We start from the raw sequence: 26,461 nt of genomic DNA, 5'->3' as shown, positions 1-26,461 counted from the left end.
GTCCTCTGTATCGGCTCGGGGAATTGTGTCCAGGCTGGGTGGAAATACACATTTAGCTGCTGGGAGGATAGGACAGCATGCACATGAAGGGGTGAAATCACTTTTATCTTGAAATAAAAATCTTCCTCCCCTCCGTGCTTTGAACTTTGCCACATTCTTGAGATTTGTTCCTACAGTTTGCACCAGAGGTTTTGGGCTCTATTGAATTTTATGGGAGCTGTGATAAAAATTTTGATTCTTTTCAAAACCATCATCATCCTTGCATGGCTGTTCATAGTGGATGCAATCTCACCTAACAGTATTATTGCAACTTCCTGCCTCGTCATGAACTAAACCCTCTTTCAGTGGAAAGACGCGTGCCTCTGTGCGTCAAGTCAAAATCTGTTAAAACCAATGTCTGAAGTCACTGGAACTGTATCAAAGAAGTGCTATTTCTGCCCATTGATTAGGAGGGGAAGCAGATCATGAACTCAGAGGTCAGGGTATGCAGTGCACCCGCCTCAACAAAGCTTCAGATCACCTTCACTGTTTTGTGTAATTGCTCTTCCAAAGAGAAACAATCGTCTGCTAGTACCAAATCAGCCTTGATACTAGCCCAGGTGGCCTCAGCTGTCCCGACTTGGCCTGGTCCTTTCCAAACCTTTACATAATCACGGGGTGTATTTTAGACTAAACTAATGTAAATATGTTGATAGCAACACACAATGAGCAGTGCCTCTTCAGCTGTTTCCAGTAGCTACTGTGTGCCCAGGAGAAGAGCAGAGGAGCTGAGGACAAGAGCTCGGCTTTCAAAACCTGACAAGATAGCTGCCTTAAAGACTGTGCTTAATGAATAAAAACTCTGACTGTGTTTTTCGTGAACTCAGTGAGCAGCTGCGAAACTGAGAGCTTAAGGGAGATAGGGCCACCAGGCCTGAGTGCTCTGCACTTTGAATTGCAGTCATTTTGCATGAGGTTATGCAAAGAGAATAATATGCTCTCTCCTGCGATGAAAAACTGTTATAGTGTGTCCTGCTTTGAGCGACACAGGACTAACTTCTCTTCTAATAGTTGGGAAGCCTGCACTTTTAGAAGACTCCAGTGTCTGAACTTGTGAAAATATGTACTTTATAGCTGGCTATGGTGTGTGGGTTTCAAGGGCTCAGAGATTTTGAGCTTGCCAGGCGCAGGGATGAGGAGGAGTGAGACGTGAGCACTTGACCCAAGCTGGCCGGCAAGATTATTTCATAACATACAAGATTATTTTCATACCATGAACATGAATGACATAAATTGGTCCAAACCCTTATTCTTCCGATGGGATGTCTGCTTCCTCCCTGGGCCCCAGCTTAAGGATATCACTAGGAAACTTCCAAGCCTGGTACGGCCCTCGGACTATTACCCATTATTACTCTTCTGTGTGTGTGGTGGTGAAGCTGCAACATGTCCTCCAATGGCGATCAAAAGAGACTTCAGGGCCTTGGGACGGTTGGTAAGGGGATGTGGGGCACAGGTTATTTTTTCCTCTTTCCTTCCAGTTACAGGCAGCGACATTGGAAGAAACATACAGACAGGCCCAGTCTATTAATAGGTGGATCCGTGGCTGGTGTGACCAACAGAATTTTGTTTTTTTTGATAAGGGGATGGCCTACACAGCACCAGGCTTGCCGGCGTCAGATGGGATTCACTTGTCTCAAAGGGGGAAGAAGGTCTTTGCTCACCAGCTATCAGGGCTCCCTGACAGCGCTTAAAACGAGGCTTGAAGGGAGAGGGGGACAATATCAGGCTTGCCCGTGACAAGCTGTGAGATGACACGCCAAGGTTAGAGGGACAGGGTGCTAGTGAGGGCCCACAGGCTGTTGCTCTGAGATGTGCTGGCTACGCTGCAGGACACCTGAAGTCTTCCAGCGATGAGGCAAGAAGGAAACACCAGTGAAATACCTCCAAGGAATGAAAGGGTGATATCACCTAAGAAGGTGATATTTGAAAAGTCATGGCAGTCAGGGGAAGTCCCCAGTGACTGGAAGAAGGGAAATGTGGCACCCATTTTTGAAAAAGGGGGAAAGGGGGAGCCTGGGAAGTCCCCAGCTGTCAGCCTCACCTCTGTGCCTGGGAAGATCCTGGAACGGACTCTCCTTGAAGCTATGCTAAGGCCCGTGGAGGACAGGGAGGTGATTCGAGACAGCCGGCATGGCTTCACCCTGTGCTTTTCCCACATCAGACAGACTCAAAAGGAGGCAGACACGACAGTTTTTCTCCTAAAATCACCGACTGAGAGGGTAGGACTGAATCCCCGTGGGTGGATTTACTCTTAGTCGCTTACAAAGTATTTTCAGTGACTTTCTGGCACACCGTGAAAGTACAGTGGAAAGAGAAAAACCAAAGGCAAAAAAAATACCGGTAGACCGTATAACACACAAAAAGATCATTTAATTTCTACTCATGGCTTTTTCATGGAAGTGAAACTCTAATCAAGTATTTCCAAAGCATCTTAGCCAAACTGGGAATCCCTCCCACAACAGATTCAGTGAGTTCAGCTGAGCCTAAATGGAACCCAGCAGCTGCACCGTGCTGGGAAAGGTCTTGCGCATGCCCATGCACTTCTCCTCATCAATGAAGAGTGTGTTGGCTTTGACGGCCAGGTCATGCTGCAAGACCGACTTGGTATGAACCAGCATTTGCAGGGTGTCCTCGGTGTCTCTCAGGCGCTGCTGGAGGCTGTGGACCGTCTCGTTGATTTTGTGGACCTCGTTGACAAGGCTGGAAAACAGCAAGAAACCCTGGTTAACAGTGCCATCGTGGGGGTGGTTTCTAGCGTGGCATTGCTGAAGGGCCCCTTGGTCACAGGATTTCCCCCTTCAGCGTGCTCAGACTAACTCAGACCCCCCGTTTCTGGCAGACGCATGGGAAAGCTGAGGGCAGAGCTCCTCCAGACCTCAGCGGGGAGGCATGGTTAAGTCTGCTCAAAGGCTTTGGCAATGCGCAGCCGCCTCTCCCAGAGCAGCTCGGGCCAGCAAGAAGAGGGATGAGCAGGTGTGGTTTCCTGTTCCTGCTTGGTTTGGGGGGTTTGTTGGCTCCCCCTCCTGGATTTCCCTGTGCAGGCATCCTCCCCATGCCCACAGATGCACACAAAGAAAACAGGACATCTGGGAGAGGCTAAAAGTGAATGTGAAACAAGGGGAGGATGGAAAAAACCCTTGTTGTACGAGATGCTGCAAAGGCTGTGGGGCTGGGTTTCAATTGCTCTGAAAAGGCTTCAGCTGGAGTCTTGCCCAACGGGCTCCCAGGAGGGGTGAACTTTGGGGTGCCTCAGAGGGGGTGCTGCTGGGCGCTCAGGCCAGCCTACTCCTCCACAGCTCCTCGGCGTGCAATCCCAAACAGACCACTGTGTCCTTGAAAGGATTTCCAGTGTCCTCGGAGAAGGTGAGGACAGCCCTTTCTGCTTCTCCATAGGGGGCACCCTTCCTTGCAGTTCCCCAAAAGGAAGGGCCTAAGGGATCTCAGCAGGATCCTGTTGGAGAGTAAAGGGCTCGTCCTTCAAAACTGAGCACATCCAACTGCCGGGAAGCAGGCTGGAGAGAAGATGGGGCTTACCCAAGCGGGAAGAATCCATCCCCTCATGGGGTGCCATCAGGCTATACCCGGCCATGGTGTACAGCCTCCTTTATGGGCGCAGAGCTCTCCCAGCACCCAAAGGCTGCAATACCTGCTCATTGCTTTTGATTATAGCAGTGCACTTATGGAAGGACTGTTGAAAAAAAAGCCCATGCTTAATTTTTCATGCAGTGCTACTCCCGGGTGCTACCCTCGGGTGCTACCAGCCGTAACTCCTCAAGGAGCCCACCAGACCCACACTCCTGCCTTACCGGAGCTGGGCAGTGTCCCGGCACAGCTCCACGTTTGGTCTGCGTGTGCGCTCGTCCAGCCGGCTCTGAGCCACTTTTAAGGAAGGCCCTTGGTCCCTAATGGCCTTTTGGATGGCTTCTATGGTCTTCTCCACCTGGAAGATTTCCTGCAGCGTCTGGCGTAAAAAAGAAACCCATGCACAAATTAAAAAGTATCTTCTCAAGTGACTACATAATTACCCTTTCCTCTTGTCCATCTGCAGAACAAAACAAGTTCAATAAGCAGACCCTGGGCTCAGACCCCTGTCATTCTGCTACACATCAAGGCGCAGAGCCAAGAGTAATTTTTCTTCAGGGAAAAACCTCTCTTGGCTCTTGCTGTCACATCAGAGGAGGTTTTGGAGCACTGATGGACCTATTGAATTCCCAGCTTCCCAAAATTACCGCTTGCTGGAACTAATCATCCATCAACAGTAACTCAGAGAGGGAAGGTTCTTCATGGATCCTCACTGAAAGACGTGGCATCAGCTCGCAGTGCTGCAAGCCCCGTCTTCCCTCAGTTACTCAATACAGTGTCGGGCACGTCTCAGGAAGCTTTCTATGAGACCCACAGCTCTGAGGCAGGTGTCCATCACTGATTTCCACTGACTCTGCTTGGCAAAGCAAACACACGCATGCCCATGCAGCAGCCCCAGAGCACGGAGAGTGAAAGCACGTCCTTGGAGGAGAAGCAAGCCTGCAACCCCCCCAGCAGGCAGCCCAGCAGAGGCCCAGCAAGGCCGTTCTGGAGGGCAGCCAGCGCTTCTGAAGGAACTACCAGGAGATGCAACCAGCATTGGCATTTTCTGCTGGCAATCCCTGTGCTTCCAGGCTGCCAGTGAGGACGTCCTAGCAAAAACAGATCCCTTGAGATGAAATTACGGTGCCAACTCCTAAGGGTCCCACCTCAGGGGTGTCATTAGGAAGTGACGGTGACACACCGAAAGGGAGGGGTTCCGACTACCTTGGCCAGGTGGGTCCGGATCTTGCTCTTGGCATCGGCTGTCTCGCTGATGCGTTTGGTGAAGGCGATGTTCACCCTGTTGAACTGGCTCCACATCTCGTTTGCCGCCACCACCAGCAGGTTCTCGATGTTGTCCCGCAGCTTGGAGGAGGCCGCCCGTTGGCTCTGTGAGCGGAGGATGTTGTCGTCTGTGATCTTGGCCCAAGAGTCCGGCACCGAGATCCTTCAGGAGGTGAGGGGGAAGAAGAAGCCCCGGTAAGCCCGTAGTGCTGAAGCTGGACGTGGGCAGGCATGAAGCCTGCCTGGGAGCAGCACTGATTAAATGTATCTGAAATCTCCGTCTTTAATTTGAGCATAGGTTGTGGTTTAACTCTGGCCAGCAGCTAGGACCACACAGCCACTCTCAATGGAGGGGAAAGAGAAAGACCAGGACTCACGGGTGGAGATAGAGACAGTTTAATACAACAACAACAGAAAATAGGAATGAGAAGAATAGTACGAGTAAGGGTAAGAATAAAGGTAAGGTTAACAATAACAATAACAGTAAGAATAACAATAAGCAGAGAGAAACGGTCCCACTCAGGCAGCTGTCTCCAGGCGGGATGGACGTGCCTTGACAGTGGGCTGGGGACAAGCAGCTCCCTGCCAGGGAGAGGCACCGTGCATCCCGGGCACAGCTTGCTGCTGGCGTGCCGCCCAGCGTGCACTCACGTGGCATCGACCCGCTCCACCGCTGGGTAGTAGCTGATGCCGTGGGAGGTGCTCCTCAGGTGGTGACACTTGTCATCGATGCGGTGGGCCGCCTGCTTGTGGGCCAGGTCCCTCTCCAGCTCGTGCTGGGCCGCCCTGTTGGACCTTCAACATGCAAACAACAGCCATCGCTGGGGATGTTCAGGTGGAAGGGCTTCCTCCCCGCTCCAGTTCCCCGCAGCTCCCTCCCACGCAGCTCTGTCATCCCATGAGCATCACTGCCCACTTCCCGGGGAGCCTGCCTGGCTTTTCCATCTGCAGGGTGTGGGGAGAGGTCGGGGTCTGCTAGGGGTCCACATCACAACTGCAAATGCACATCAGCCCTAGGGCATGACATAAGGAGCTCCTCCTTACGTGAGCTGGGCTTTGGCTTCATCCAGGTACCGCTGCATCTTCTCCTGGCACGACCTGATGACATTGACTTCCTGGGTAAAGGACACATGGCCCCATCATCAGTGTCTGTACTCAGTTGTCCTGATGCCACTCGTCCCCTCAGACCTCCCCAACCAAGCACACAGCAAGAACTTGCCTGCTTGTCTTTCTGCCCAGAGTAAACAGGCAGGGAGTGGAGAAAGTGCCCCCAAACTGCGTGCATGTCTTTAGTGCACTACTCCCTGAAGAGGGACACAGAACCCCCACACGCTACACAAACACGCAGCTGCTCTTCAGCTATTCCATCCTCTGTACGGCCAAGTCATACCCACATGGCGTGGGCATGCTGCTGCCTGGGGGAACACCATCCCCTGGCCCAGCAGGTTTTGGGGGGTTGAAGAGCTGAGCACCTCCCCAGCAGTAAGGAGCCAGGTAGGGAAGAAGGCTGCAAAGCCTCTGTAGGGCAGTTTAGGTAAAACTGGCTTTAACACATGATCTGGGTGGCCCAACTTACCGTGAAGAGCTCTTTCTCCACATCATCATGGACGAGGTCAATGCCCATCCTCTTCTCCCGCTGAAGCAAGCACTGCTGAGCGACCTGTTGGGGACATGCCATCACTGTCGGTGCAGGGGCAGGATTCTCTATAGAGAGAGTCCCCATCTCAAGAAATGGAAGAAAAGAAATTCTAGGCGGGCACAGAGGGGACACCAGGGGAACAAAGTGCCCAGGGCGGCTGCTTCAGCTGACTACAAGCAACCGAACTGCACCATACACATCAAATCAACATGAGGGAGCACACATGTCCCGGCTGCAACCAGAGCTGTGGCACAGGCACCTGTGTCAGCCTTGATGCTGACCTCCCCAGGGTGTTGTAGGAAGACATGGGCTTCTGTATCCCAGTCCAGGAATTTGGATGTTCCGCCTACACAAATATTTGGTTAAGCAAATGGAGTTGTGATGAGCTCATAACGGGCTGATAGGGGATGCAGCAGATGGGAAGACATTGCAAACTTAACTTATGGTCTCTTCATAAAAACTCTCTAGGTCTTGCGGAGCTGCAGTGGAACTTAGTTAGACATTTGAATGGCTGCAGTTGTTCCAGCAGTAGGCTACAGCTTGCAGCCCACTGGACAGAGTGCTTACCTGGAGAGGGGCCTCCGTCTCGGCCAAGGCTCTTTCTAGTCTCTTCTTCATGTCTGTGAGCGTGTTGGTCTCCCCGATCATCTCATCCAGCTCACGGCAGAGCTCCCCTTTCCAAAACTCAATAGCATTCACACGTCCTCCCAGGCTTTTGGTGCTTTCTTCTTGTGTTTTCTTTGTCTGCTGGTATTTATCCCCAATCATGCAGGTGGTATCAACTCTCAGAGCCTCCGCATTGTGCCAGGAAGTCTCTGACTCTTTGTACTTGGTCAGGTTGGACCTGTACCAGTCGTCAGGGGTGTAGCGGGTGAAGAGGGTTGTTCTGTTGGAAATGTAAGGGAGCTTCTTGCTGGTGGTCATCCCCTGGGAAGTTTTGGAAAAGGGAGCCAAAGTTGGTTTGATGGCATCTCTTTTAGAGTAGGTGCTGGGCATCCAGGGGAGGCTGGAGCTCTGAGGCAACGGGTAGTACGGGAAACGGTCTTTATAGCTGGCAGTCATGGTGTTGATGGCAGGCAGAACCTTGGCATGTCTTGCCGTTAAGGGAAAGCCGACAGCCTCCATTCCTGACCACTGCTCTTCAAGTACTTGTCCTGCACAGAGGAGGAGATAGAAGACAACTTCCCTCAGTCAGCTCCTGCACTTGCCTTCCTTCTTACAGCAACACATGCAGCTTCTAACACAAACAGCAATGCACACAGCACCCACAGGTCACCTGTACAGGCCTAAAACTCTTGAAAGCAAATGCCTTCTCACAGCACCCCAAGCATTTGTATCCGGAAAGTGATTTGAATTTGTTTAGTATCTAGCCTCAAGTATTGAAATGCGGAGAAAAGCAAAGCATGGCTGCTCAGGAGAATGACAGATATTAGCCTTCATTCTCCTCAAATCTGTCAATCCCGTGAAAGTGTAGCTGGTGATTGTCTTGTGTTCATTGGCTTCTTTTGGTTGGCGTATGTGCTGATCTTCTAGTACTCCAGATGTCCTTTTCTCTTTCAAAGTGCCCTTTCCAGCCCCGATAGCTGCGCCCCTTTGGACCAACCCAGTGTGATTGGTGGGTCAGGGACTCAATCCTCACCCCCCACCTTCACTTGCATTGATGCTTTGCAGATCTATATCCAAATTTGACCCCCCTCCAGCTATTTCAGTCTCAAGAGAACAGCCCTCTCTTGACTTGCAAAGGAAGAAAAATGCCTACGCCTCACCTGACGTAAAATCGATGCACTTGGAAAGGAGAAATCCCAGACAGTCTTTTCAGAGGGGTGTGTAAACAGCAGCCTTGCAGGAGCCCTAGGAGGAATGGCCACACGTGAAGATTTTGCTACCGAGAACTGCATACGGCATTGTGGGTGCTACTGCTCTTTTCAGATTCAGGGTATCAGTCAGTTGTTGTCAGAAACATCATGCAGAGGGCCAGCAAATGTCCCTAACACACCGCATCTGAGGCCAAACCCTCAGGAGGGGACTCAGGAGGTACCCCATCCCCTCCCCACGGCTCCCAGCCTGGCTCAGAGCCCAGTGAAAGGTGAGGACACTGGTGTGCTGCAACAAGATGCCTGGGTGGGAGTGGGGTTTGACACAAAGCATGTGCTCAATCCCATCTGTTACAGCGTGAAAGCCACTTGAGTCCTTCAAAAATGGGAAGTTTGCATAAAAAATACTTTCCCATAATGGTACATACTCACCTGAAACCTCCAGAGGCTTGGGAGTGCCCGGGAGGGCGGCTACTCCCTGCTGTGCTGTGGGGTTCGGTGGCAGCACTGCCAGACACTGCAGCGTCCCCAGTGCCCTGTGTGACACAGAACCAGGGCAGGGTTGCCAGGGGCGCAGGGCGCTCAGGGACCGGGTTCTGCCTGGGCAGCTCCCTGCAGCCGCTATGGCAACCTGATGCAGCCCTTTGGTGCCCGGTGCTCTTGATGGGCAACCCGGGGCCACCCGTGGGCAGCTCAGTGCAGACTCTGGGCAACCAGACTGCCTTTGCTGGGACAATTGATCCCGTCCCTGGACAGCTCCCGCTGCCATCCATGGGCAACCCAGTACAGCCTTTGGGCGTCTGCTCCGGCCAATCAAGGGGACTTGTCTCCAACTTTTAATAACACCCATCAGGCCAACTGTCAGCACCCCTGTGCCCCATTGTCCCCAGAAGAAACATTTTCATTTCCTTCATGTTACCACTTGAGGTTAACTGTGAGCTATGTATATGGCTCATCAAATACTCAGGCTGATACAGCTGTCTTCTCATTGCCGCCTTTGGTTTCCTCCCGTTTTCCCAGCTATTGCAGCTGCGCACTGAGACCGGACCAAATGTTTTACAGCTTCTCAGGAGTGCACTGACACCCTGCCCCACCGCTCCTGCTTTCTGTGCACACGTACACACGGAGCCGGCCTCCATGAGAAAGCAATGCCTCTGCTGCCAAAGATCTGAGATAGAGAAGAACTCCAACTGTTTTCTGTATACAAAGGTTAGCACACTTTGATTTCACTTTAAATACATGTCTTGCTTTAGTCGGGTTAAAATCGACTTCATGGCACAGGGAAACCAGTCAAATTCACAAGCTACGGGACTGTCGTGGTTTAGGCCAAAATCCACTACTGGGGACCTGAGGCACCCCAGATGGCACCGACAGATGCTCCCCTCTACCCCTCTTCAAAGAGAGAGGCAGAGGAGGAAAAAGAGACTTATGAGTTTAGAAGGAACTAAAGTACTTTAATGAAGTATTAATAATAAAAGAAAAGAAAAAATGAAAAATAGACACAAAACCCTATCAAGCTCCCGAGATGACAATGACGTCACCGGCTGGCACTGGGGCAGTCCCAGGCTGGACGCAGTGACGGACGGGAACTGGATTCTGGATCTGGATTCAGGATCGGGATCACAGGCAGATGAACAGAGTCCTCCTCAGACGTCGGCCGTTGAAGGAAGAGCTGACCCTTTGATCCCTCAGCTTTTATACTGAGCATGAGGCAGATGGGATGGAATACCCTGTTGGTGAGTTTTGGGTCACCTGTCCTGTCCGCTCCTCCCTGCAGGTGGGACTCCACTATGCTTTTCCGCTTCTGACCCTCCAACGGGGCAAATAACAAAGTTGGTTGGCCTTGGGGGTTATAGCAATAAGTATAAGCAGGAGCCTCTCTGCATACCATGTCTGGGCATCAGCTACAAACAAGTGGTCTTATCACTCTGAGAGAGTGAACGCTGTCTGCACAATATGCAGTTAATTTCAGTAGTTAGAAGAGGCCCAGCTAACAAGCGAAGTTACTGAACAAAATTGGTTCTGTTTTACCTCAAACCAGGACATTCCACCCCTTATTCCATACCATTTGCATCTTGCTCAGATTACTATTACTTTTATCTATCAAATTTACACACACACAGATTATATATATGAGATGGATACATGCAGGTCACTCATCTATGGTTTACATTTACCTACAAAAGTTATATGCAAAAGTCCATTTAGTTCATGATTGCAGGATCTCATCTCAGGGCAGGAAAGATGGTACGAAATTCACTCTGGTTTGTGCCCACGGATAGCATGTTCATCTTGAAGAGCTTGCTGGATGCCACTTGATGAAGCTATCTCAGGTTTCATCACCTCTCTATTATCCTGAAAAGCACGTATGGAACACTGTTAGTATTATGTAGTGATCAGCATCATACTGCTCAGGATTCAGTATTCTCACCAAGGGTTAAATTCCCTTGAGGTACACATTGACCTTCTCCATCCTTCAGCATCACCCACCAAGTACATCCAGGTCCTTGAGCAAAAACAGTCCCACGAATGGGTTTGCTTTTGCCTGAAGCAGGAAAAACCCAAACAGTTTTCCCTAACAAATTCCTTCCATGCACCACAGGGACTTTATCCCCTTCTACAGTATGTAAAAGGTCTGATTGAGCAGGACCAGCTCGATTGATGGATCCCCTGGTGTTAACTAGCCGGGTAGCTTGCTCTAAATGCTTGTCCCAATTTTTAAAGGTTCCACCCCTCCTATTGCTTTTAGGGTGGTTTTTAACAGTCCATTGTATCGCTCAATCTTCCCAGAAGCTGGTGCATGATAGGGGATAGGATATATCCACTCTACGCCATCTTCTTTTGCCCAATTACTTATAAGATTGTTTTCAAAATGAGTCCCGTTGTCTGACTCAATTCTTTCTGGGCCGCCATGTCGCCACACGACTTGCTTTTCAAGGCCCAGGATAGTATTCCGGGCAGTGGCATGGGGTACGGCAGAGCTTTCCAACCATCCGGTGCTTGCTTCCACCATTGTAAGCACATAGCGCTTACCCTGGCGAGTTTGAGGGAGCGTGATGTAATCAGTTTGCCAAGCCTCCCCATACCTATATTTCAGCCACTGTCCCCCATACCACAAAGGTTTTAACCATTTAGCTTGCTTGATTTCGGCGCATGTTTCACAGTTGCGGATAACCTGCGCAATAGTGTCCATGGTTAAATCCACCCCTCGGTCATGGGCCCATTTATATGTTGCATCCCTTCCTTGATGACCGGAAGTGTCACGGGCCCACTGAGCTAAGAATAGTTCACCTTTATGTTCCCAGTCCAAGTCTGTCTGGAAAATTTGAGCAGCCTGATCCGCTTGCTGATTGTTTTGATGTTCCTCGGTGGCCCGACTCATGGGTACGTGGGCATCTACGTGATGTACCTTTACGACTAGGTTCGCTAGCCGCTCAGCAATGTCTTGCCACAGCTCAGCAGCCCAGACGGGTTTATCTCTGCGCTGCCAGTTGCTCTGCTTCCACTGCTTTACCCACCCCCACAGAGCATTTGCCACCATCCATGAGTCAGTATAGAGATAGAGTATTGGACACTTTTCTCGTTCAGCAACATCTAACGCCAGCTGGATGGCTTTTACCTCTGCAAATTGACTCGATTCACCTTGTCCTTCAGCAGCTTCCGTGACTTGTCGTGTAGGACTCCACACAGCAGCTTTCCACCTTCCATGTTTTCCTAGAATACGACAAGACCCATCAGTAAACAAGGCATACTGTTTCTCATTATCTGAGAGTTCATTATATGGTGCAGCTTCCTCAGCACGTGTCACCACCTCCTCTAGTGCCTTCCCCAAGTCTTTGCCTTCGGGCCAATTTGTGATGAATTCTACGATTCCTGGGCCATCTGGCTTTCCTATTCGAGCTCACTGCGTGATTAAGGCAACCCACTTACTCCAGGTAGCATCGGCGGCATGATGAGTAGAAGGAACTTTACCCTTGAACATCCAGCCCAGTACTGGTAATCGGGGCGCCAGGAGGAGCTGTGCCTCAGTACCAATTACTTCTGAAGCAGCTCTAACTCCTTCATATGCTGCCAAGATTTCTTTCTCAGTTGGAGCATAGTTGGCCTCGGAGCCTTTATATCCTCCACTCCAGAATCCTAGGGGTCGACCTCGAGTCTCCCCTGGTGCTTTCTGCCAGAGGCTCCAGGTAGGGCCATTGTCCCCGGCTGCAGTGTAGAGTGCATTTCTAATGTCCCGTCCAGTTTGGACTGCTCCAAGGGCTACTGCATGCACAATCTCTTGTTTAATTTGCTCAAAGGCTTGTCATTGCTCAGGGCCCCACAGAAACTCATTTTTCTTTCGAGCCACTTCATAGAGAGGTTTCACAATCTGGCTATAACCTGGAATATGCATTCTCCAGAAACCCACAACACCTAAAAAGGCTTGTCTTTCCTTTTTGTTAGTAGGTGGGGACATAGATGTTATTCCGTTAATCATATCCGTTGGGATCTGGTGACGGCCATCTTGCCACTTAATTCCCAAGAACTGGAGTTCTCGTGCAGGTCCCTTGACCTTACCTCCTTTAATGGCAAAACCTGCTTTCAGAAGAATCTTAATTATTTTCCTACCTTTGTGGAAAACTTCTTCCACCGAATTACCCCACACAATGATGTCATCGATGTATTGTAGGTGTTCTGGAGCTCCACCCTTCTCCAGTGCGGTCTGGATCAGTCCATGGCAAACAGTAGGGCTGTGTTTCCACCCCTGGGGCAGTCGATTCCAGGTGTACTGGACACCCCTCCAGGTGAAAGCAAACTGTGGCCTGCACTCTGCTGCTAAAGGAATAGAGAAAAAGGCATTAGCAATGTCAATTGTAGCATACCATTGGGCTGCCTTTGACTCCAGTTCATACTGAAGTTGTAGCATGTCTAGCACAGCAGCACTCAGTGGTGGTGTGACTTCATTCAGGCCACGACAGTCTACTGTTAATCTCCAGTCCCCCGTCAGACTTTCGCACTGGCCATAGAGGGCTGTTAAAGGGTGAGCGAGTTTTGCTGATCACTCCTTGGCTCTCTAGCCGGCGAATCAGGGGATGGATGGGAATCAGGGAGTCTCGGTTGGTGCGATACTGTCGTCGATGCACCGTGGCAGTAGCAATTGGCACCTGCTGATCTTCAACCCTCAGCAGTCCCACAACAGAAGGGTCATCTGAAAGACCGGGTAAGGTAGACAGCTGTGTAACATCCTCAGTGTCTACAGCTGCTATATCAAAAGCCCACCGATACCCTTTTTGGTCTTTAAAACACCCTCTCTTGAGGTAGTCTATGCCAAGGATGCACGGAGCATCTGGACCAGTAACAATGGGGTGTTTCTCCCATTTATTCCCAGGTAGGCTCACTTCAGCCTCTAATACAGTCAGTTCTTGAGATCCGCCTGTCACTCCAGACATGGTGACAGTTTCTGTCCCTTTATGATTCAAGGGCAATAGGGTACACTGTGCACCAGTGTCCACCAGGGCTTTATACTTTTGTGGCTCTGATGTGCCAGGCCATCGAATCCACACAGTCCAATAAATTCGGTTGTCCCTCTCCTCCTCCTGGCCGGAGGCAGGGCACCTCTAACGTTGACCGTAGTACCTACGATTATCAGATCGGTTCCTACCTGGTCCGTAGGATCGCCTACCGTAGGTCAGAGCAGCCTTCCTCCTGTAAGAATCCTTTCTTCTATCTGCTTCATTTTGCAACTCAAGCACCCGTGCCTGTAGGGCTGACGTAGGTTCTTCATCCCGTTTCTTCATGTCTTCTCCATATTCACAGAGGCAAAACCACAGGATATCTCGTATCGGGTTTGATTTCTCTTGAGTCAGAGGGTGTTTTTTCTCTTGAGTAGGAGGGCGTTTCTTCTTAGCAGCTGCAACATGGGTCTGTGCAGGGAAAGAATGAGTTTTTCCTCCACCTTGGTTAGTTTATCAAACAGTTTATCAGTTTGCTCAACTCATCGGTTTGCTCATCAGTTTGCAGAAGGAGAGAACTCAAGGGATAAGGGGGAGTGGAGTCAGATCCCTCCTCGGAGAGGCAAGCGAAACCCCTCACAGCCCCCCTCACCATCCCAATTGCCCTTGCATAATAGGTATGGGGCTTTGGAAATCGAGGACCAGGCGATTGAGGATGGAAAGGATGATCCCTCCAGTGAGATGCCCAGTGCTGGGCACCCACCCCCACGCCTCAGGACTTCCTCAACCAAGAAAGAAAGCAAGGTAATTGTAGTAGGTGACTCCCTTCTGAGGGGAACAGAGGGCCCTATCTGTAGACCGGAGACATCCCACAGGGAAGTCAGCTGCCTGCCTGGCGCCAGAATTAAGGACATACAGAGAAAACTCCCTTCCCTGGTTAAGACATCAGCTTACTACCCACTATTGATATTTCAGGTAGGTGGTGATGAGGAAGGTACCAGAAGGAGGCAGTTGGCTTTCTGGGCTGTGAGCGCACATTGCCGCCTCATGCTAAGCAGGTTCCCACCAGCCAGCACCCCCAAGTCCTTCTCGGCGGGGCTGCTCTCAATCCATTCTCCACCCAGCCTGTATTTGTGCATGGGATTGCCCTGATCCACGTGCAGGACCTTGCACTTGGCCTTGTTGTACATCACGAGCTCGGCACGGGCCCGCCTCTCCAGCCTGTCCAGGTCCCTCTGGATGGCATCCCTTCCCTCCAGCGTGTCGACTGCAACACGCAGCTGGGTGCCATTGGCAAACTTGCCGAGGGTGCGCTCCATCCCAACACCCATGTCACCGGCAAAGACGCTAAACAGCGCCAGTCCCAATAGCGACGCCTGAAGAATGCCGCTCCTCACTGGTCTCTACTTGGACATTGATCAGTTGACCGCAACTCTTTGAGTGCAGCCACCCAGCCAATTCCTTCTCCACCGAGTAGTCCATCCGTGGAACCCATGTCTCTCCAACTGGGAGATGTGAACGTTGTGTGTGACAGCGTCAAATCCTTTCCAGGTAGGTGATAGTTGCTCTTCCCTTATCCACCAACGCTGTAATGCTACATTCACCGGTCTGTTCTCTCAAGCACTAGAGAAAACGTGGGCCCATTGCTGAACCCCAAACAAGACGCAGTGCCCAGATGAGGCCTGATGGGTGCTGAGCAGAAGTGATCAGCCTTGCGCCCTCTGGCTAGGGGAGAAAAATTGGAAAAACTCCCTGCAAGAGAGCCAAGTGCTGCCCCTGACTCCCCGTGGGGGGAACCAGGGGAGCCCAAGAGGGCTGGCCAGCAGTGCTGAAGCGTGGGGAGAGACTGTGAGACTTTGCTTGCTGGCTTGTTTTTCTTGTCTTTGTTGGTTGCTTTGTGACCACGTGCACAGCAGGTTATAACTATACCATCAAATTAGAGGACAGCTTCTCATAGTGCAAGGCATTCGCTCTTTTTTCTATATGTTTCCCCATGCGGAAACGTATATCACGTTAGAACGTGAGGCAACATATGTTAGAATGTCAGACTCAAATAAAGAACCTGGGGATATAGAAACAGGTAGAGGCCATGCTTTGCTTCCAGACTCCCTATAGCACACTGTATTCATTTAGAAATGGAATGATTTTAACTCCTGAATAGCAATGTGCCCCCTAAACCGCACTGTGAGCGAGGAGAAGGGCCATGCAATATGGTAAGTAATCTTATCCTTGAATTGTTTTGATCAAGTTGCATCACTGGTCTCCACGCAGAGTTTGTGAGCATTCCCTGGGGTATTCAGGGCATCCCAGATAAAATCCTCTGTTGTAAACAGGAGCAACAAATCTCAAAAATTTTGCAAAGTTCAAAGCAAGGCGGGGAGGAAGATTTTTATTTCAAAATAGAACTGATTTCACCCATTCCCGTGTATGGTGTCATAGGCGCATATTTCTCAGCAGCTGAACATGTCTTTCCACCCAGTCTGGAAAAGAATTCCTGGAGGTGAGGCAGAGGACGAGAGGCACAGCCTTTGGAGGCCTCTTCCCCTCTTTCTATTTGTCCTTAGGCGCTGGTTCTTCGATGTGCTGTGGGAGGAAGCAGGGGAGCCCAAAGGGCTGGCCAACAGTCCTGGAGTACGTGGACAGCCTGTGGGACGTTGTCCTGCAGCCTCCCAGGGAGGCATGGGACATTATCAAATGAACCCTCTTGCTGTATGTGCCTGGAGATATGTACCACGGCCACCGGAACCTGACGGGACCCTGGGAAGACACAGCCAAGACCTCACTGACTGGCATGAAACACTGACGCCGAGCACGGGACCAGAGGTGGCAGACGGAATGAGCAGTGGCGTTGCGGTAACCCCCGAGGCATGTGCTGGGTCCGCAGCACTGCCAGGGCAAGCGCCGTGGGCAAGGACAGCCCATTGCCATGTCCCCGAGGAAGGGACAGTGACATCACTGAGCGATGGGTTCTGCTTTTCCCTGGCCCTGCCAGGTTCGGGCAGCCGGGGCAGCCCACCATGTGCTGGAGCTGGAGGGCATCCATGCTCCTGGGGGGTGGGAGGGCAGCCCTGTTGCCTCCCGGGGAGGGTCTCCTGCACCCAGCCCAGCCCCCTCCAGAAGCCCTGCCACACACAACGTGGGCCAGCTCCCCAGCACCCCCACAGCTGCCCTTGCTGGGGATGCCGGCAGCTCCGCCTCTGCCCCCATTCCCATCCCAGAGGAGCAAGAAGAGCTGCAGGAGGAGCCAGAGGACACTGCGCCAGGTCCCTCCACTTCCAGCCAGGGCAGGGAACGCTCCCCTGGGGAGACACAGCGACCCGCAAAGAGGAGGGCTGGCAGCCCTGAGGACTCTTCACCACCCAACAAGAGGCCAGCCCACCAGCAACGCTAGAAGAACGACCCAGGAGCTGCTGAAACCAGGGCTGGGCCATCATCTAGGGCATGTGCCAGCCCCCAGGAAGATCAGAAGCCTCTCCTTAGTAGTCTGGATGTAGTGATCAGAGAGAGGAATAAAGGCACGAAAGCTCCAGAAACAGTCTCCGTGTTCCTAACAATGCAGGTGGCGTTGCTATCCTCACCCGTGCTGTCTTTTCCCGGTGCTATACCCGCTGTTTCCTCTCTGTGTTCTTAGAAGAGCAGCACGGGGCTTCCCCCTCTGGTCTGGCACAACCTCGTTACCCTGCTTGGACTACCCCAGGGTAGTTACTCCCCTGTTACTCTCAGAGTGCATCTCTCCCCAGAGCACAGCCCCCTGGGTCTTGGCCCTCTGCTCTTGCAGGGCCCATTTCCCTTGAGCACAGTGCCATGGCACCCGGCCCCGTGCTCTTACAGTGGCCCTACTTGAATTCCATCTCATGGAATTTTCTGGGTTGTTTTTTTTTTTTTTTCAAGTGAGTCTGCCAGTCTGAGGAAATGAAAATGCAAGTTTTCTAGTAGGGTATATTCAGACTACCCATGCATGTTTGATTAATTGTGATGAGTTGCTTTCTCTTACTATGGAGTGGTAACAACAGTATTAGTTCATTTACTTATTTCAATGTGAAAATTGCATAAAGTTTTCAAGATAAATGGGAGACAAAGGCTGTCAAGTAAAGTAGGTCTAGAGACACTCATCTTTCTTTTTTTCTATTAGGAAATAACTGTTATGTGGTCACAAACCAGTTTGGGCTACTTGCCATCAGTGCTAAACATTCCAAACTCGATCACAGCTGATTATCACATCTCAGAATTTGGATCCAAGATCCCAGAGTGACCGAGGTTGGCAGAGACCTCCGGTCATTGCGTACTCCAACCCTCTGCTCAAGCAGGGTCACCTACAACAGGTTGCCCAGGACGTTGTGACTTTAAACTACTCTTTCGAGCTGTTCACTTTCAGTGGTAGACAACACAGACCTCCTGTGCCCTGAGGGCTGTTTCAAGTCTAATTTGTAGGTGGCCATTGGGTGTCACTGTTGCTGCTCTTCAGAGAGACCTGTTCCCCTCATTCTCAAAAGAGGAGGCCTGAGGATTAATTTGGGGAAAAGAGGAACTCGCATTGATTTCGAGGTCTGCTTTTTCCTTTTTGCAGCATGGAAAAGAGTAAGACAGAGAGACAAGACAGCACTGACCGATATCAGTAAAGGAGAAGAGCCACAGTAACTGAGATGTTGTTTCCATAGATAGTCTGCAAGGTCCGATCTGTATAGGTAAACGGAACTGCTCTGGGACGATATTGACAAAATTATGACAAAGTTTTCCATTAAGGAACAAATGTCCATTTAAGTTAAATCGAAAGTTGGTTTGATTGTTAAGGGAATAAAGGAGGACGCTGTCACGTTGCAGTTCTTAAAATAAAGACAGAGTTTGGCGTAAAAAAGAGATGCAGTGAAAATCCCCAAACTGTAAAGCAGCGTTAAAGTTAAACTTCCAACTCTGTACACGCTCATTAATGAAGGAGTGTTTGCCGTCCCCAACAAGCACAGCAAGTGGCCTGTGGACCTTGAAAGGCTGATCTATTTCATCCTGCTGTCAGAATTAAGTGTGGACTCATCTTGGCTTGCAAATAAGCCTCCGATACTACAACATAAGCACGTGGGCTTCCAATCCTTACCTTTAGGCTCATCTGTATTGGCAGGCTCTTCACCTGCTCAGAGGCACACTGACTTTCACAGGACTCGGTTCAACAATCTGTTTGTGTGGAAACGCCCCAGGTTCAAAATACATAGTGTAGGTCAGGAAGAATGCAATATCCTTTGCGTCTGAGAAATCAAATCAACTGTGTAGGCCATAAATATCTGTGAAACAGACACAAAGTGTTTCTAAAAATGGATGTGGTTCGACTGTGTTTAATGCACCTTGTGCTTAAGCATCTTTTGTCCGAAATAAGAACTTTCTATAGGAGCTTTTTTTCTTGCTAGGAGCAAACTTTTAGCAGAGAAGATCAACACTATAATTGTGTCCTGTGTTTTAGATCAAAGACTTGAAATTCGTGTATAACTAACATTATCCATTTGCAAGGTATTAAGTTGTTTGTAGGCTTCAGTGACCTGGCTTTTTCTGGATCATTTCTATTTTTAATGTTTTCCTCTTCCTTTCATTTTCCCTAGTCTTGCTTTTATTACCGACATACCTGTAGAAGCTTTTCTTGTTGCCCTTGACCTCTCTGGCAAGATTTAATTCTTTCAGGCCTTTAGCTTTCCTAACCTGGTCCCTGGCTGCTTGAAGGACCCTCTCCTGGATCTACTCTAGAAGGGCCTTCTCCTGGATCTCCTTCAGAACTCCCTCCCAAGCTGTCTTGGGACAGCTGGTCCTTGTCGTGAGCAACAGGGGAACGATCTGACTGCTTTCTCTTCTTCCTGGTTACTGGGGCAGCTTGTACCGATTTTGATGGAGATTGAGTAGTTTTGGTACTGCTCGTAGTGGCTGGAGTAGCTTGTGCCGGGACAGGCGGCGGCGTGGCTTGTGCCGCTGCAGGGCGGGGGCAGGGCTTGCGCCGGGACGGGCGGCGGAGGCGCCTGTGCCGTTGCGGTGTGTGTGTGGGGGGGGGTCAGCTGCCGGTGGTACCGGTGCCGCTGCAGGCGGCGGAGGCGCCTGTGCCGTTGCGGTGTGTGTGTGGGGGGGGTCGGCTGCCGGTGGTACCGGTGCCGCTGCAGGCGGCGGAGGCGCCTGTGCCGTTGCGGTGTGTGTGTGTGGGGGGGGGGGGGTCGGCTGCCGGTGGTACCGGTGCCGCTGCAGGCGGCGGCGGCGCGGCGGTGCAGGCGCCTGTGCCGTTGCGGTGGGGGGGGCGGCTGCGGCCGGGCCGGGCGGGGCCGCGGTTTGCGCCGCTGCAGATCGCCGAGCGGCTGCGCGGGTCTGAGTGGCGGCAGCGCCCGGTCCCCCTACTGCTCTCCCTGCACCGGTGTTTCACATGAAACCACCCCTGCATCACATTCAGGAAAACTGACAACAAAAGCACGGTCTTAACAGGGCACCAATCCTTATCCTCAGAGCCCAGAAGGTTGCCGTGCCCCACCTCTGATGGTGTCACATTAGCATAATTATCAAAGGGCGAAGTAAACATTCCCCAGGTAGAACCGAAAGTATAATTAATCACAGAATCCATCACGAGAGGCCCGAGATATACAGGTAGAGCCCTTACCCAACTCATCATGTTATACATAGGAATTGCGAACCACACCAAAACAGCACCTTTAAACCTTCGCATAAAAAGACAAAGAATAAATGAACTTTGAAACACATTTGGCAGGTTAAACCAAGCTGACTGCATTAAGGTCGAACAAAGCTGCTTAAAGGCATGATACAAGATTTCGTCTAAGAATGACATGATGCAAGCTGTCTGTTCTAATCTCTGAGCAAGCTGGAACTCAAACTATTTGGGCAATTTATCACAGGTCTGATCGAGCACTGCTCGGGCCCCACGTTGGGCGCCAATTAATCTGTCGTGGTTTAGGCCAAAATCCACTACTGGGGACCTGAGGCACCCCAGATGGCACCGACAGATGCTCCCCTCTACCCTTCTTCAAAGAGAGAGGCAGAGGAGGAAAAAGAGACTTACGAGTTTAGAAGGAACTAAAGTACTTTGATGAAATATTATTAATAATATAAAAAGAAATAATGAAAAATATATACAAAACCGTATCAAGCTCCCAAGATGACAATGATGTCACTGGCTGGCACTGGGGCAGTCCCAGGCTGGACGGGAACTGGATTCTGGATCTGGATTCAGGATCGGGATCACAGTCAGATGAACAGAGTCCTCCTCAGACGTCGGCCGTTGAAGGAAGAGCTGACCCTTTGATCCCTCAGCTTTTATACTGAGCATGAGGCAGATGGGATGGAATACCCTGTTGGTGAATTTTGGGTCACCTGTCCTGTCCGCTCCTCCCTGCAGGTGGGACTCCACTATGCTTTTCCACTTCTGACCCTCCAACGGGGCAAATAACAAAGTTGGTTGGCCTTGGGGGTTATAGCAATAAGTATGAACAGGATCTTCTCTGCATACCATGTCTGGGCATCAGCTACAAACAATTGGTCTTATCACTCTGAGAGTGAACATTGTCTGCACAATATGCAGTTAACTTCAGTAGTTAGAAGAGGCCCAGCTAAGAAGTGAAGTTACTGAACAAAATTGGTTCTGTTTTACCTCAAACCAGGACAGTGACTCTCCAGCACGAAGTTCTCAACTACACCCAGTAGTAAGTGGTCCCCAAATCCCTCGTGCTCTGGGGACCACACCAAAGTCAGTAGACTACTCGCATGCTCTCCCTTTATGCAAGTAATTAAACTCCTTCCTTAATTTTGACTACAGCTCCAACAGCAGCAAATTCACTAAAATTACAAAACTACCACTCCCAGTTGTGCTAAGGCATGTCCAGTTTTGATAGACCTGGGAGGAGACAGTTTGTCCCAAAGCCTCGACCATTTTAGCTCACCAAAAAAGAAACCATGGGTGCAAACGTGCGGCAGATACTAAGCAGGGGCGCCAATTTTCTGCACATCGGCCCAGGTCTGCCTAGTTATTCAAACTACTTAGTTCAAGTAGTACTTCTCTAAGTATCTCCCTGAGAATCTAACTACTTAGTCACCTAAGCACAAAATTGACTGCCAAAAGCTGTCCATCTTTCTGTTGCAGAGCTACGTTCTTGCTGTCCGTTACTACAGGATTACACTGGCTCATAAGCTGCCCTTCTGAAAATACCCCGATCCAGATCTTTTATAGCATCCGTCATGAGTCTACACGTACCCATAACATTGCCAAGTCGCCGTTTTCATGCCACTTTTGAATATTGCTCTCTCTCCTGTAAACACTCTACCTGCCTCTCATGGTTTGGGCCAAAACGGCCACAAGGCAAGTGACAGATGCTCCCCGCTCCCTCTCTTCAGTAAAAAAAAAAAGAGAGGCAGGAGAGAGAGAGAGAGAGACATACGAGTTTAGAAGGAACTAAACTGCTTTAATGAAATATTAATAGAAAAGTAAAAAGGAAATAATGAAATGTATAGAAAACCGTATCGAGCTCCCAGGATGACAGTCACCTCGCCAGCTGGCCCTGGGGAAGCCCCAGACTGGACTCAGTGACGGATGGGAACTGGATTCCGGAGCTGCATTCAGGATCGAGACCAAATGCACATGAACAGACAGAGTCCTCCTCAGGCGTCGACCATCGAAGAAAGAGGGCTGACCCTTTGATCCCTCAGCTTTTCTACTGCGCGTGAGGCAGATGGGATGGAATCCCCTGTTGGGCAATTTTGGGTCACCTGTCTAGTCCGCTCCTCCCCGCAGGTGCGACCCCTCTGCGCTTTTCCGCTTCCCACCCTCCAACGGGGCAAATAGCCACGTTATCTGCCCTTGGGTGTTATAGCCCTAAGTCTAAGCAAGAGCCTCTCTGCATACCATGCCTGGCATCAACTATCAACACAGGTCTCGTCACTCTGAGAGTGAACGGTTTCTGCACAATAGGCTGCTCACTGCAGTAGTTAGAAGAGGCTTAGCTAAAAAGTGAAGTGACTGAAGAGAGAATCGGTTCCGTTTTACTTCAAACAAGGACAGATGCTATTTGTCCCATGATGGCATTGGTGGAGTACATCATGTCTGTTAAAAAGACAGAAAACAGGAACGGTCTGGGTGGGGAAGGCCGGACAGGTTACCCCTTTTGTGGTGCAGGATATGTCATACGCGTTTCTGCCAGGGCGTCATAAGTTATCTTTTGCAGTTGGGCACACAGCACAAGTTCCCACAACTCCAGTAAGTTTAACTCTCTGAGGGAGAGGATGAGAGAGAAAAGAGACTCACCAGTTTAAAAAACAAATTAAATTACTTTAATGAAAACCTCAACCAAAAAAAAGAGAGAAACTAAAGACACATGCACACTATATCCACAACTGTATTAAGAGAGAAAAGATCCTTTTATTGTGAACATGGCGTGCGGGAGCCCAGGAGTCACAGGGGTTCAGGCACTAACAGGAAACGGGCACCTACAAGGACAGAGTCAGAAAACGCTGGTAAAGCCCAAAGGCAGGACGAGACAGGACTTGGTTCCCCTTCCTTTGGGAAACACAGCCGGCAAGGAAGGGTTTCTAGCCCAGCTGGCATTGAGCAGGGGGTGGCTCTGGCGCCTTGTCCCCATGGGGAACGCCCTTTGAGACTGTGCGTCTGCAGGGATGCACAGTGCGCCTGTGCCACGCAGCAGGGCTCCATCGGGAGCCCCTGGGGAGCTGCCATGGACTTCTTCCCAAAGCCTGCACGGCACCATCCCTGGCCGTCCCTTGCCAGCCCCTTGGACTGACTTAGCGCAGTTTAAGGAGTTGGGAAAGATGGGCAGCAGAGCCTGGGACTCACCTGGGCTTCTTCACCATCTGGACCTTTCTTCTTCTCTTCAGTCGCAGTCTTCTTCCTCTCTTCCTTCTTTTTTCTTCTTGTTTACATTCCATCTCCTCTTCCCAGGCCTCTGGTCTCTTCCTTTTGCTTTGGTTTTCGGTTTCCTGGAGGGAGCCTGCAAACCTTTCCATCCCACAGTGGATTGGAGAGGTAAAGCCAGGATCAACTGGATCAATCAGTTCTCCATTTAACCCAAGCTCACTCCTTTTACCTTTGTGCCTTTGAAAGGTTCTTTTGATCTTCTGCACATCGCAGGGACTCTGTCGTGGTCTCGGGGGCGGTTGGAGGAAAAGTGGTCGTGTCCTAAACCAGAAATGTTGGCGTTAGCAGGAGGCAAGGGATGCCCTGGAGGAGTAAGCGACTTTTTGGCAAATTGCTCCCTTAGCTCTCTAGAGAAGGTGCCTTGGGCTGGTTGGCATTAGCCCTTTCTTCCAAGGGCCTCACTTTCGAACACAACGTTCTCACAGGTGTGTGACACTCTGCTAATTTGCAGGGGCCATTCAGCAGACACCCTGCGGTCCCCTGCGGGCAAGAAAAGGCTTGCCCACTTCTTTCTCCTGCCGTTTCTTCTGCCCTCCCGAGACAGAACTCTGCAGATACCCCTTTGGTGCAACACCCCCTTCTGCGGTGGCAGGCTTTGCTTTTGGAGTCTGTCCTTCTGCAGGTATTTTGTAGGTATTTCCTTTGAATAAGCACATTCCTAACGCATTGGAGAAACCACCTTTCCACTTTCACTTACACTGCCCTGTTCTGGGGGATAAAAAAAACCCACACAAAGCCAGAACGCAATGAATGCTGGGAAGAGGCACAGCAGCTCCTTGGACTCATTAAGACATACCCTCCTCCACGAGACACATTGTTGCAGTGTTTGTGGACCTGCCATACCTCTGCTATTTCCAATCCTGCCTCCGTATCTGCCACTTCTACTTCCTTGAGGACTAGCAGAGAGGGTGGTGCCTCCAGGAAAGCTTTTGCCTGGTACACCACGTCTGCTACCCCTGTACCTGGGGGAAGGGCAGCCCCCTCCTCCTCCTCCTGCTGCTGCTCCCTCCCGCTGCAAAGGAAAACAGAGTAAGAGCCCGTCAATGGAGACCACCAGCCCAGCGCTCCCAGAGCCTGCCCTACCCTGCCCTGCCTGCAGCGTGGTGCGATGGGGCAGGACGGGCAGGGGGCCAGCAGCTGGAACAGCGGCTCTGGCTCAGCAGTTCCAGCTGGGATGCTCCTGAGAGCCGGCATGCCACCACGACAGCCCTGCCCAGCCCTCGCCCTGCCCTCCTCCTCCAAGCTGTGGGCAGCAGCAGAGGCTCCGTGTCCCCGCAGAACCAGGTCCAGCAGCCGCTGCCCAGCGGGTCCCCTTGCTCCTCCAGGTGACGTCCTCCCTTGGGCTGCCACACCTGCATAGGGACACTCAAGGGACAAGTGAGCATGGCTCCTCCCGGCTCTGGCCGAGGAGCAGAGGTCAATTTAGTTCTGGGGACGGAGTGAAGCAGGAAGCACCTCAAGCGCTCCGCAATGTCGAAGGGTACCAAGGGCTGAGCTCTCTCCTGCTGCAGCGTGATGGGCACAGATATCCTCCGGGTGAAGGGCAGCAGAATCCTCAATTCTGCAGACGTGCCGCTTGCAGGAGGACAAAAGGCCCTCCCTGCCTTTCTTTCCAAAACTTACCTGAGCGGTGATGTCCTCCTTTATTGACAGATGGGGCAAGCAGCGGTGCTTGCTTGGGATCATCCTACAAGAATCAGAGAGCGGTTAGAGAGCAGCCTCGCAGCAGAAAGGGCCACTGGCAAGCTGCCAGGCGGCACCAGCAGCCTGAGAGCATTAGCGGTGGGACCCTCTGCCTTCCGGGGCTCACCCCACTCACCACACATCCTGCACAGCCATGGGTGGGGGAAAGGCCATTCTCACCTCTAGCAGCTTCTCCAGGCTCCTGGGATTGAATGTCCTCCACTGGGCAAGAAGGAGTGGAAGAAGGTGAGCAGCGATGCATCTGCTGCTCGGCTGGAGGAGCGGTTGTTAGGGACAGAAACACTCACAGCGTGGCAGCGGCTCAGCTCCTTCTCCAGGTGCTTGATGGATGGGAGGCAGCTCACCCGGGCTCTCTTGTCTCCTTCTGGTGTCCTGTGCACCAGGAAGGGACAGGGAGGGAGCTGGGTCAAGCCCAAGCTGCCTCTTCTCCCTTTCTCTTGGCATTGCAGCTTCTTCTGCCCTTCCCTTCTGGGCACCAAAAGGTGACCAGGGGATTCAGGATGTAGAAATGCCCCTATTCCTCCGTGCCAGCGTGCTGCCTGCTCCCTGCTCAGGCTCTGCTCGGAGGGCAGAGGCCATTCACAGGATGCCATGGGCCCAGTTGGGAACCTCTCCTGCCCAGTCATGGGACGTGGCACCATGACTCACCTGAAAGGGGCAACACAGGAGCTGCTGGGCCAGGAGAGGATGATGGAGGTCCCATCCTCATCACTTCCTTCCTTTTCTGCTCTTGCTGCCTCCTTGTCAGCACTCAGCACCCACAGCTGGTCCAGGGCCAGGCAGAGCCGTGGGCGCAGGGTGGTGCCACATCTGAAGAGCGGAGAGGCAGGCAGGGAGCTGGAGGTGGAGCCTGCCGGAGCCCTGTCCCCCGCCTGCCGTTGGGGCAGACATGGGTGCATCCAGCAGCAAGGTGCCCCCGGGGGCTGAGGCTGGTGCCAGGGTGTCCCTGCCCCGCTGCCAGGGACAGGGCTGGGGGAAAGGCGGCTGGGCTTGCAGGCACTTACTGCAACTTGGCAATGAGCAGCTTCTGCTGGAGGAGGCAAAGGCACCTCTGGCTTCTCTTGCAGCCCTGGCTCAACCATACATCCAT

General features: G+C 51.5%; 1 protein-coding gene across 1 annotated transcript; it reads right to left on the bottom strand.

Moving 5' to 3' along the window:
- Positions 1-2,522: 2,522 nt before the first annotated feature.
- Positions 2,523-26,461, bottom strand: LOC309683158 (tektin-3-like; the record flags this gene model as incomplete). The annotated part of the gene is made up of 3 exons (XM_082497359.1): positions 2,523-2,663; positions 3,866-3,991; positions 26,456-26,461. 3 exons carry the CDS (start codon positions 26,459-26,461, stop codon positions 2,523-2,525), a joined length of 273 nt encoding a protein of 90 aa, XP_082353485.1.

Source organism: Vanellus vanellus, assembly GCF_965231255.1.
Source record: "Vanellus vanellus genome assembly, chromosome: Z".
NCBI lineage: Eukaryota > Metazoa > Chordata > Aves > Charadriiformes > Charadriidae > Vanellus > Vanellus vanellus.
The sequence above is the reverse complement of the archived record's forward strand: the minus strand, read 5'-3'. Positions and strand labels throughout refer to the sequence as shown.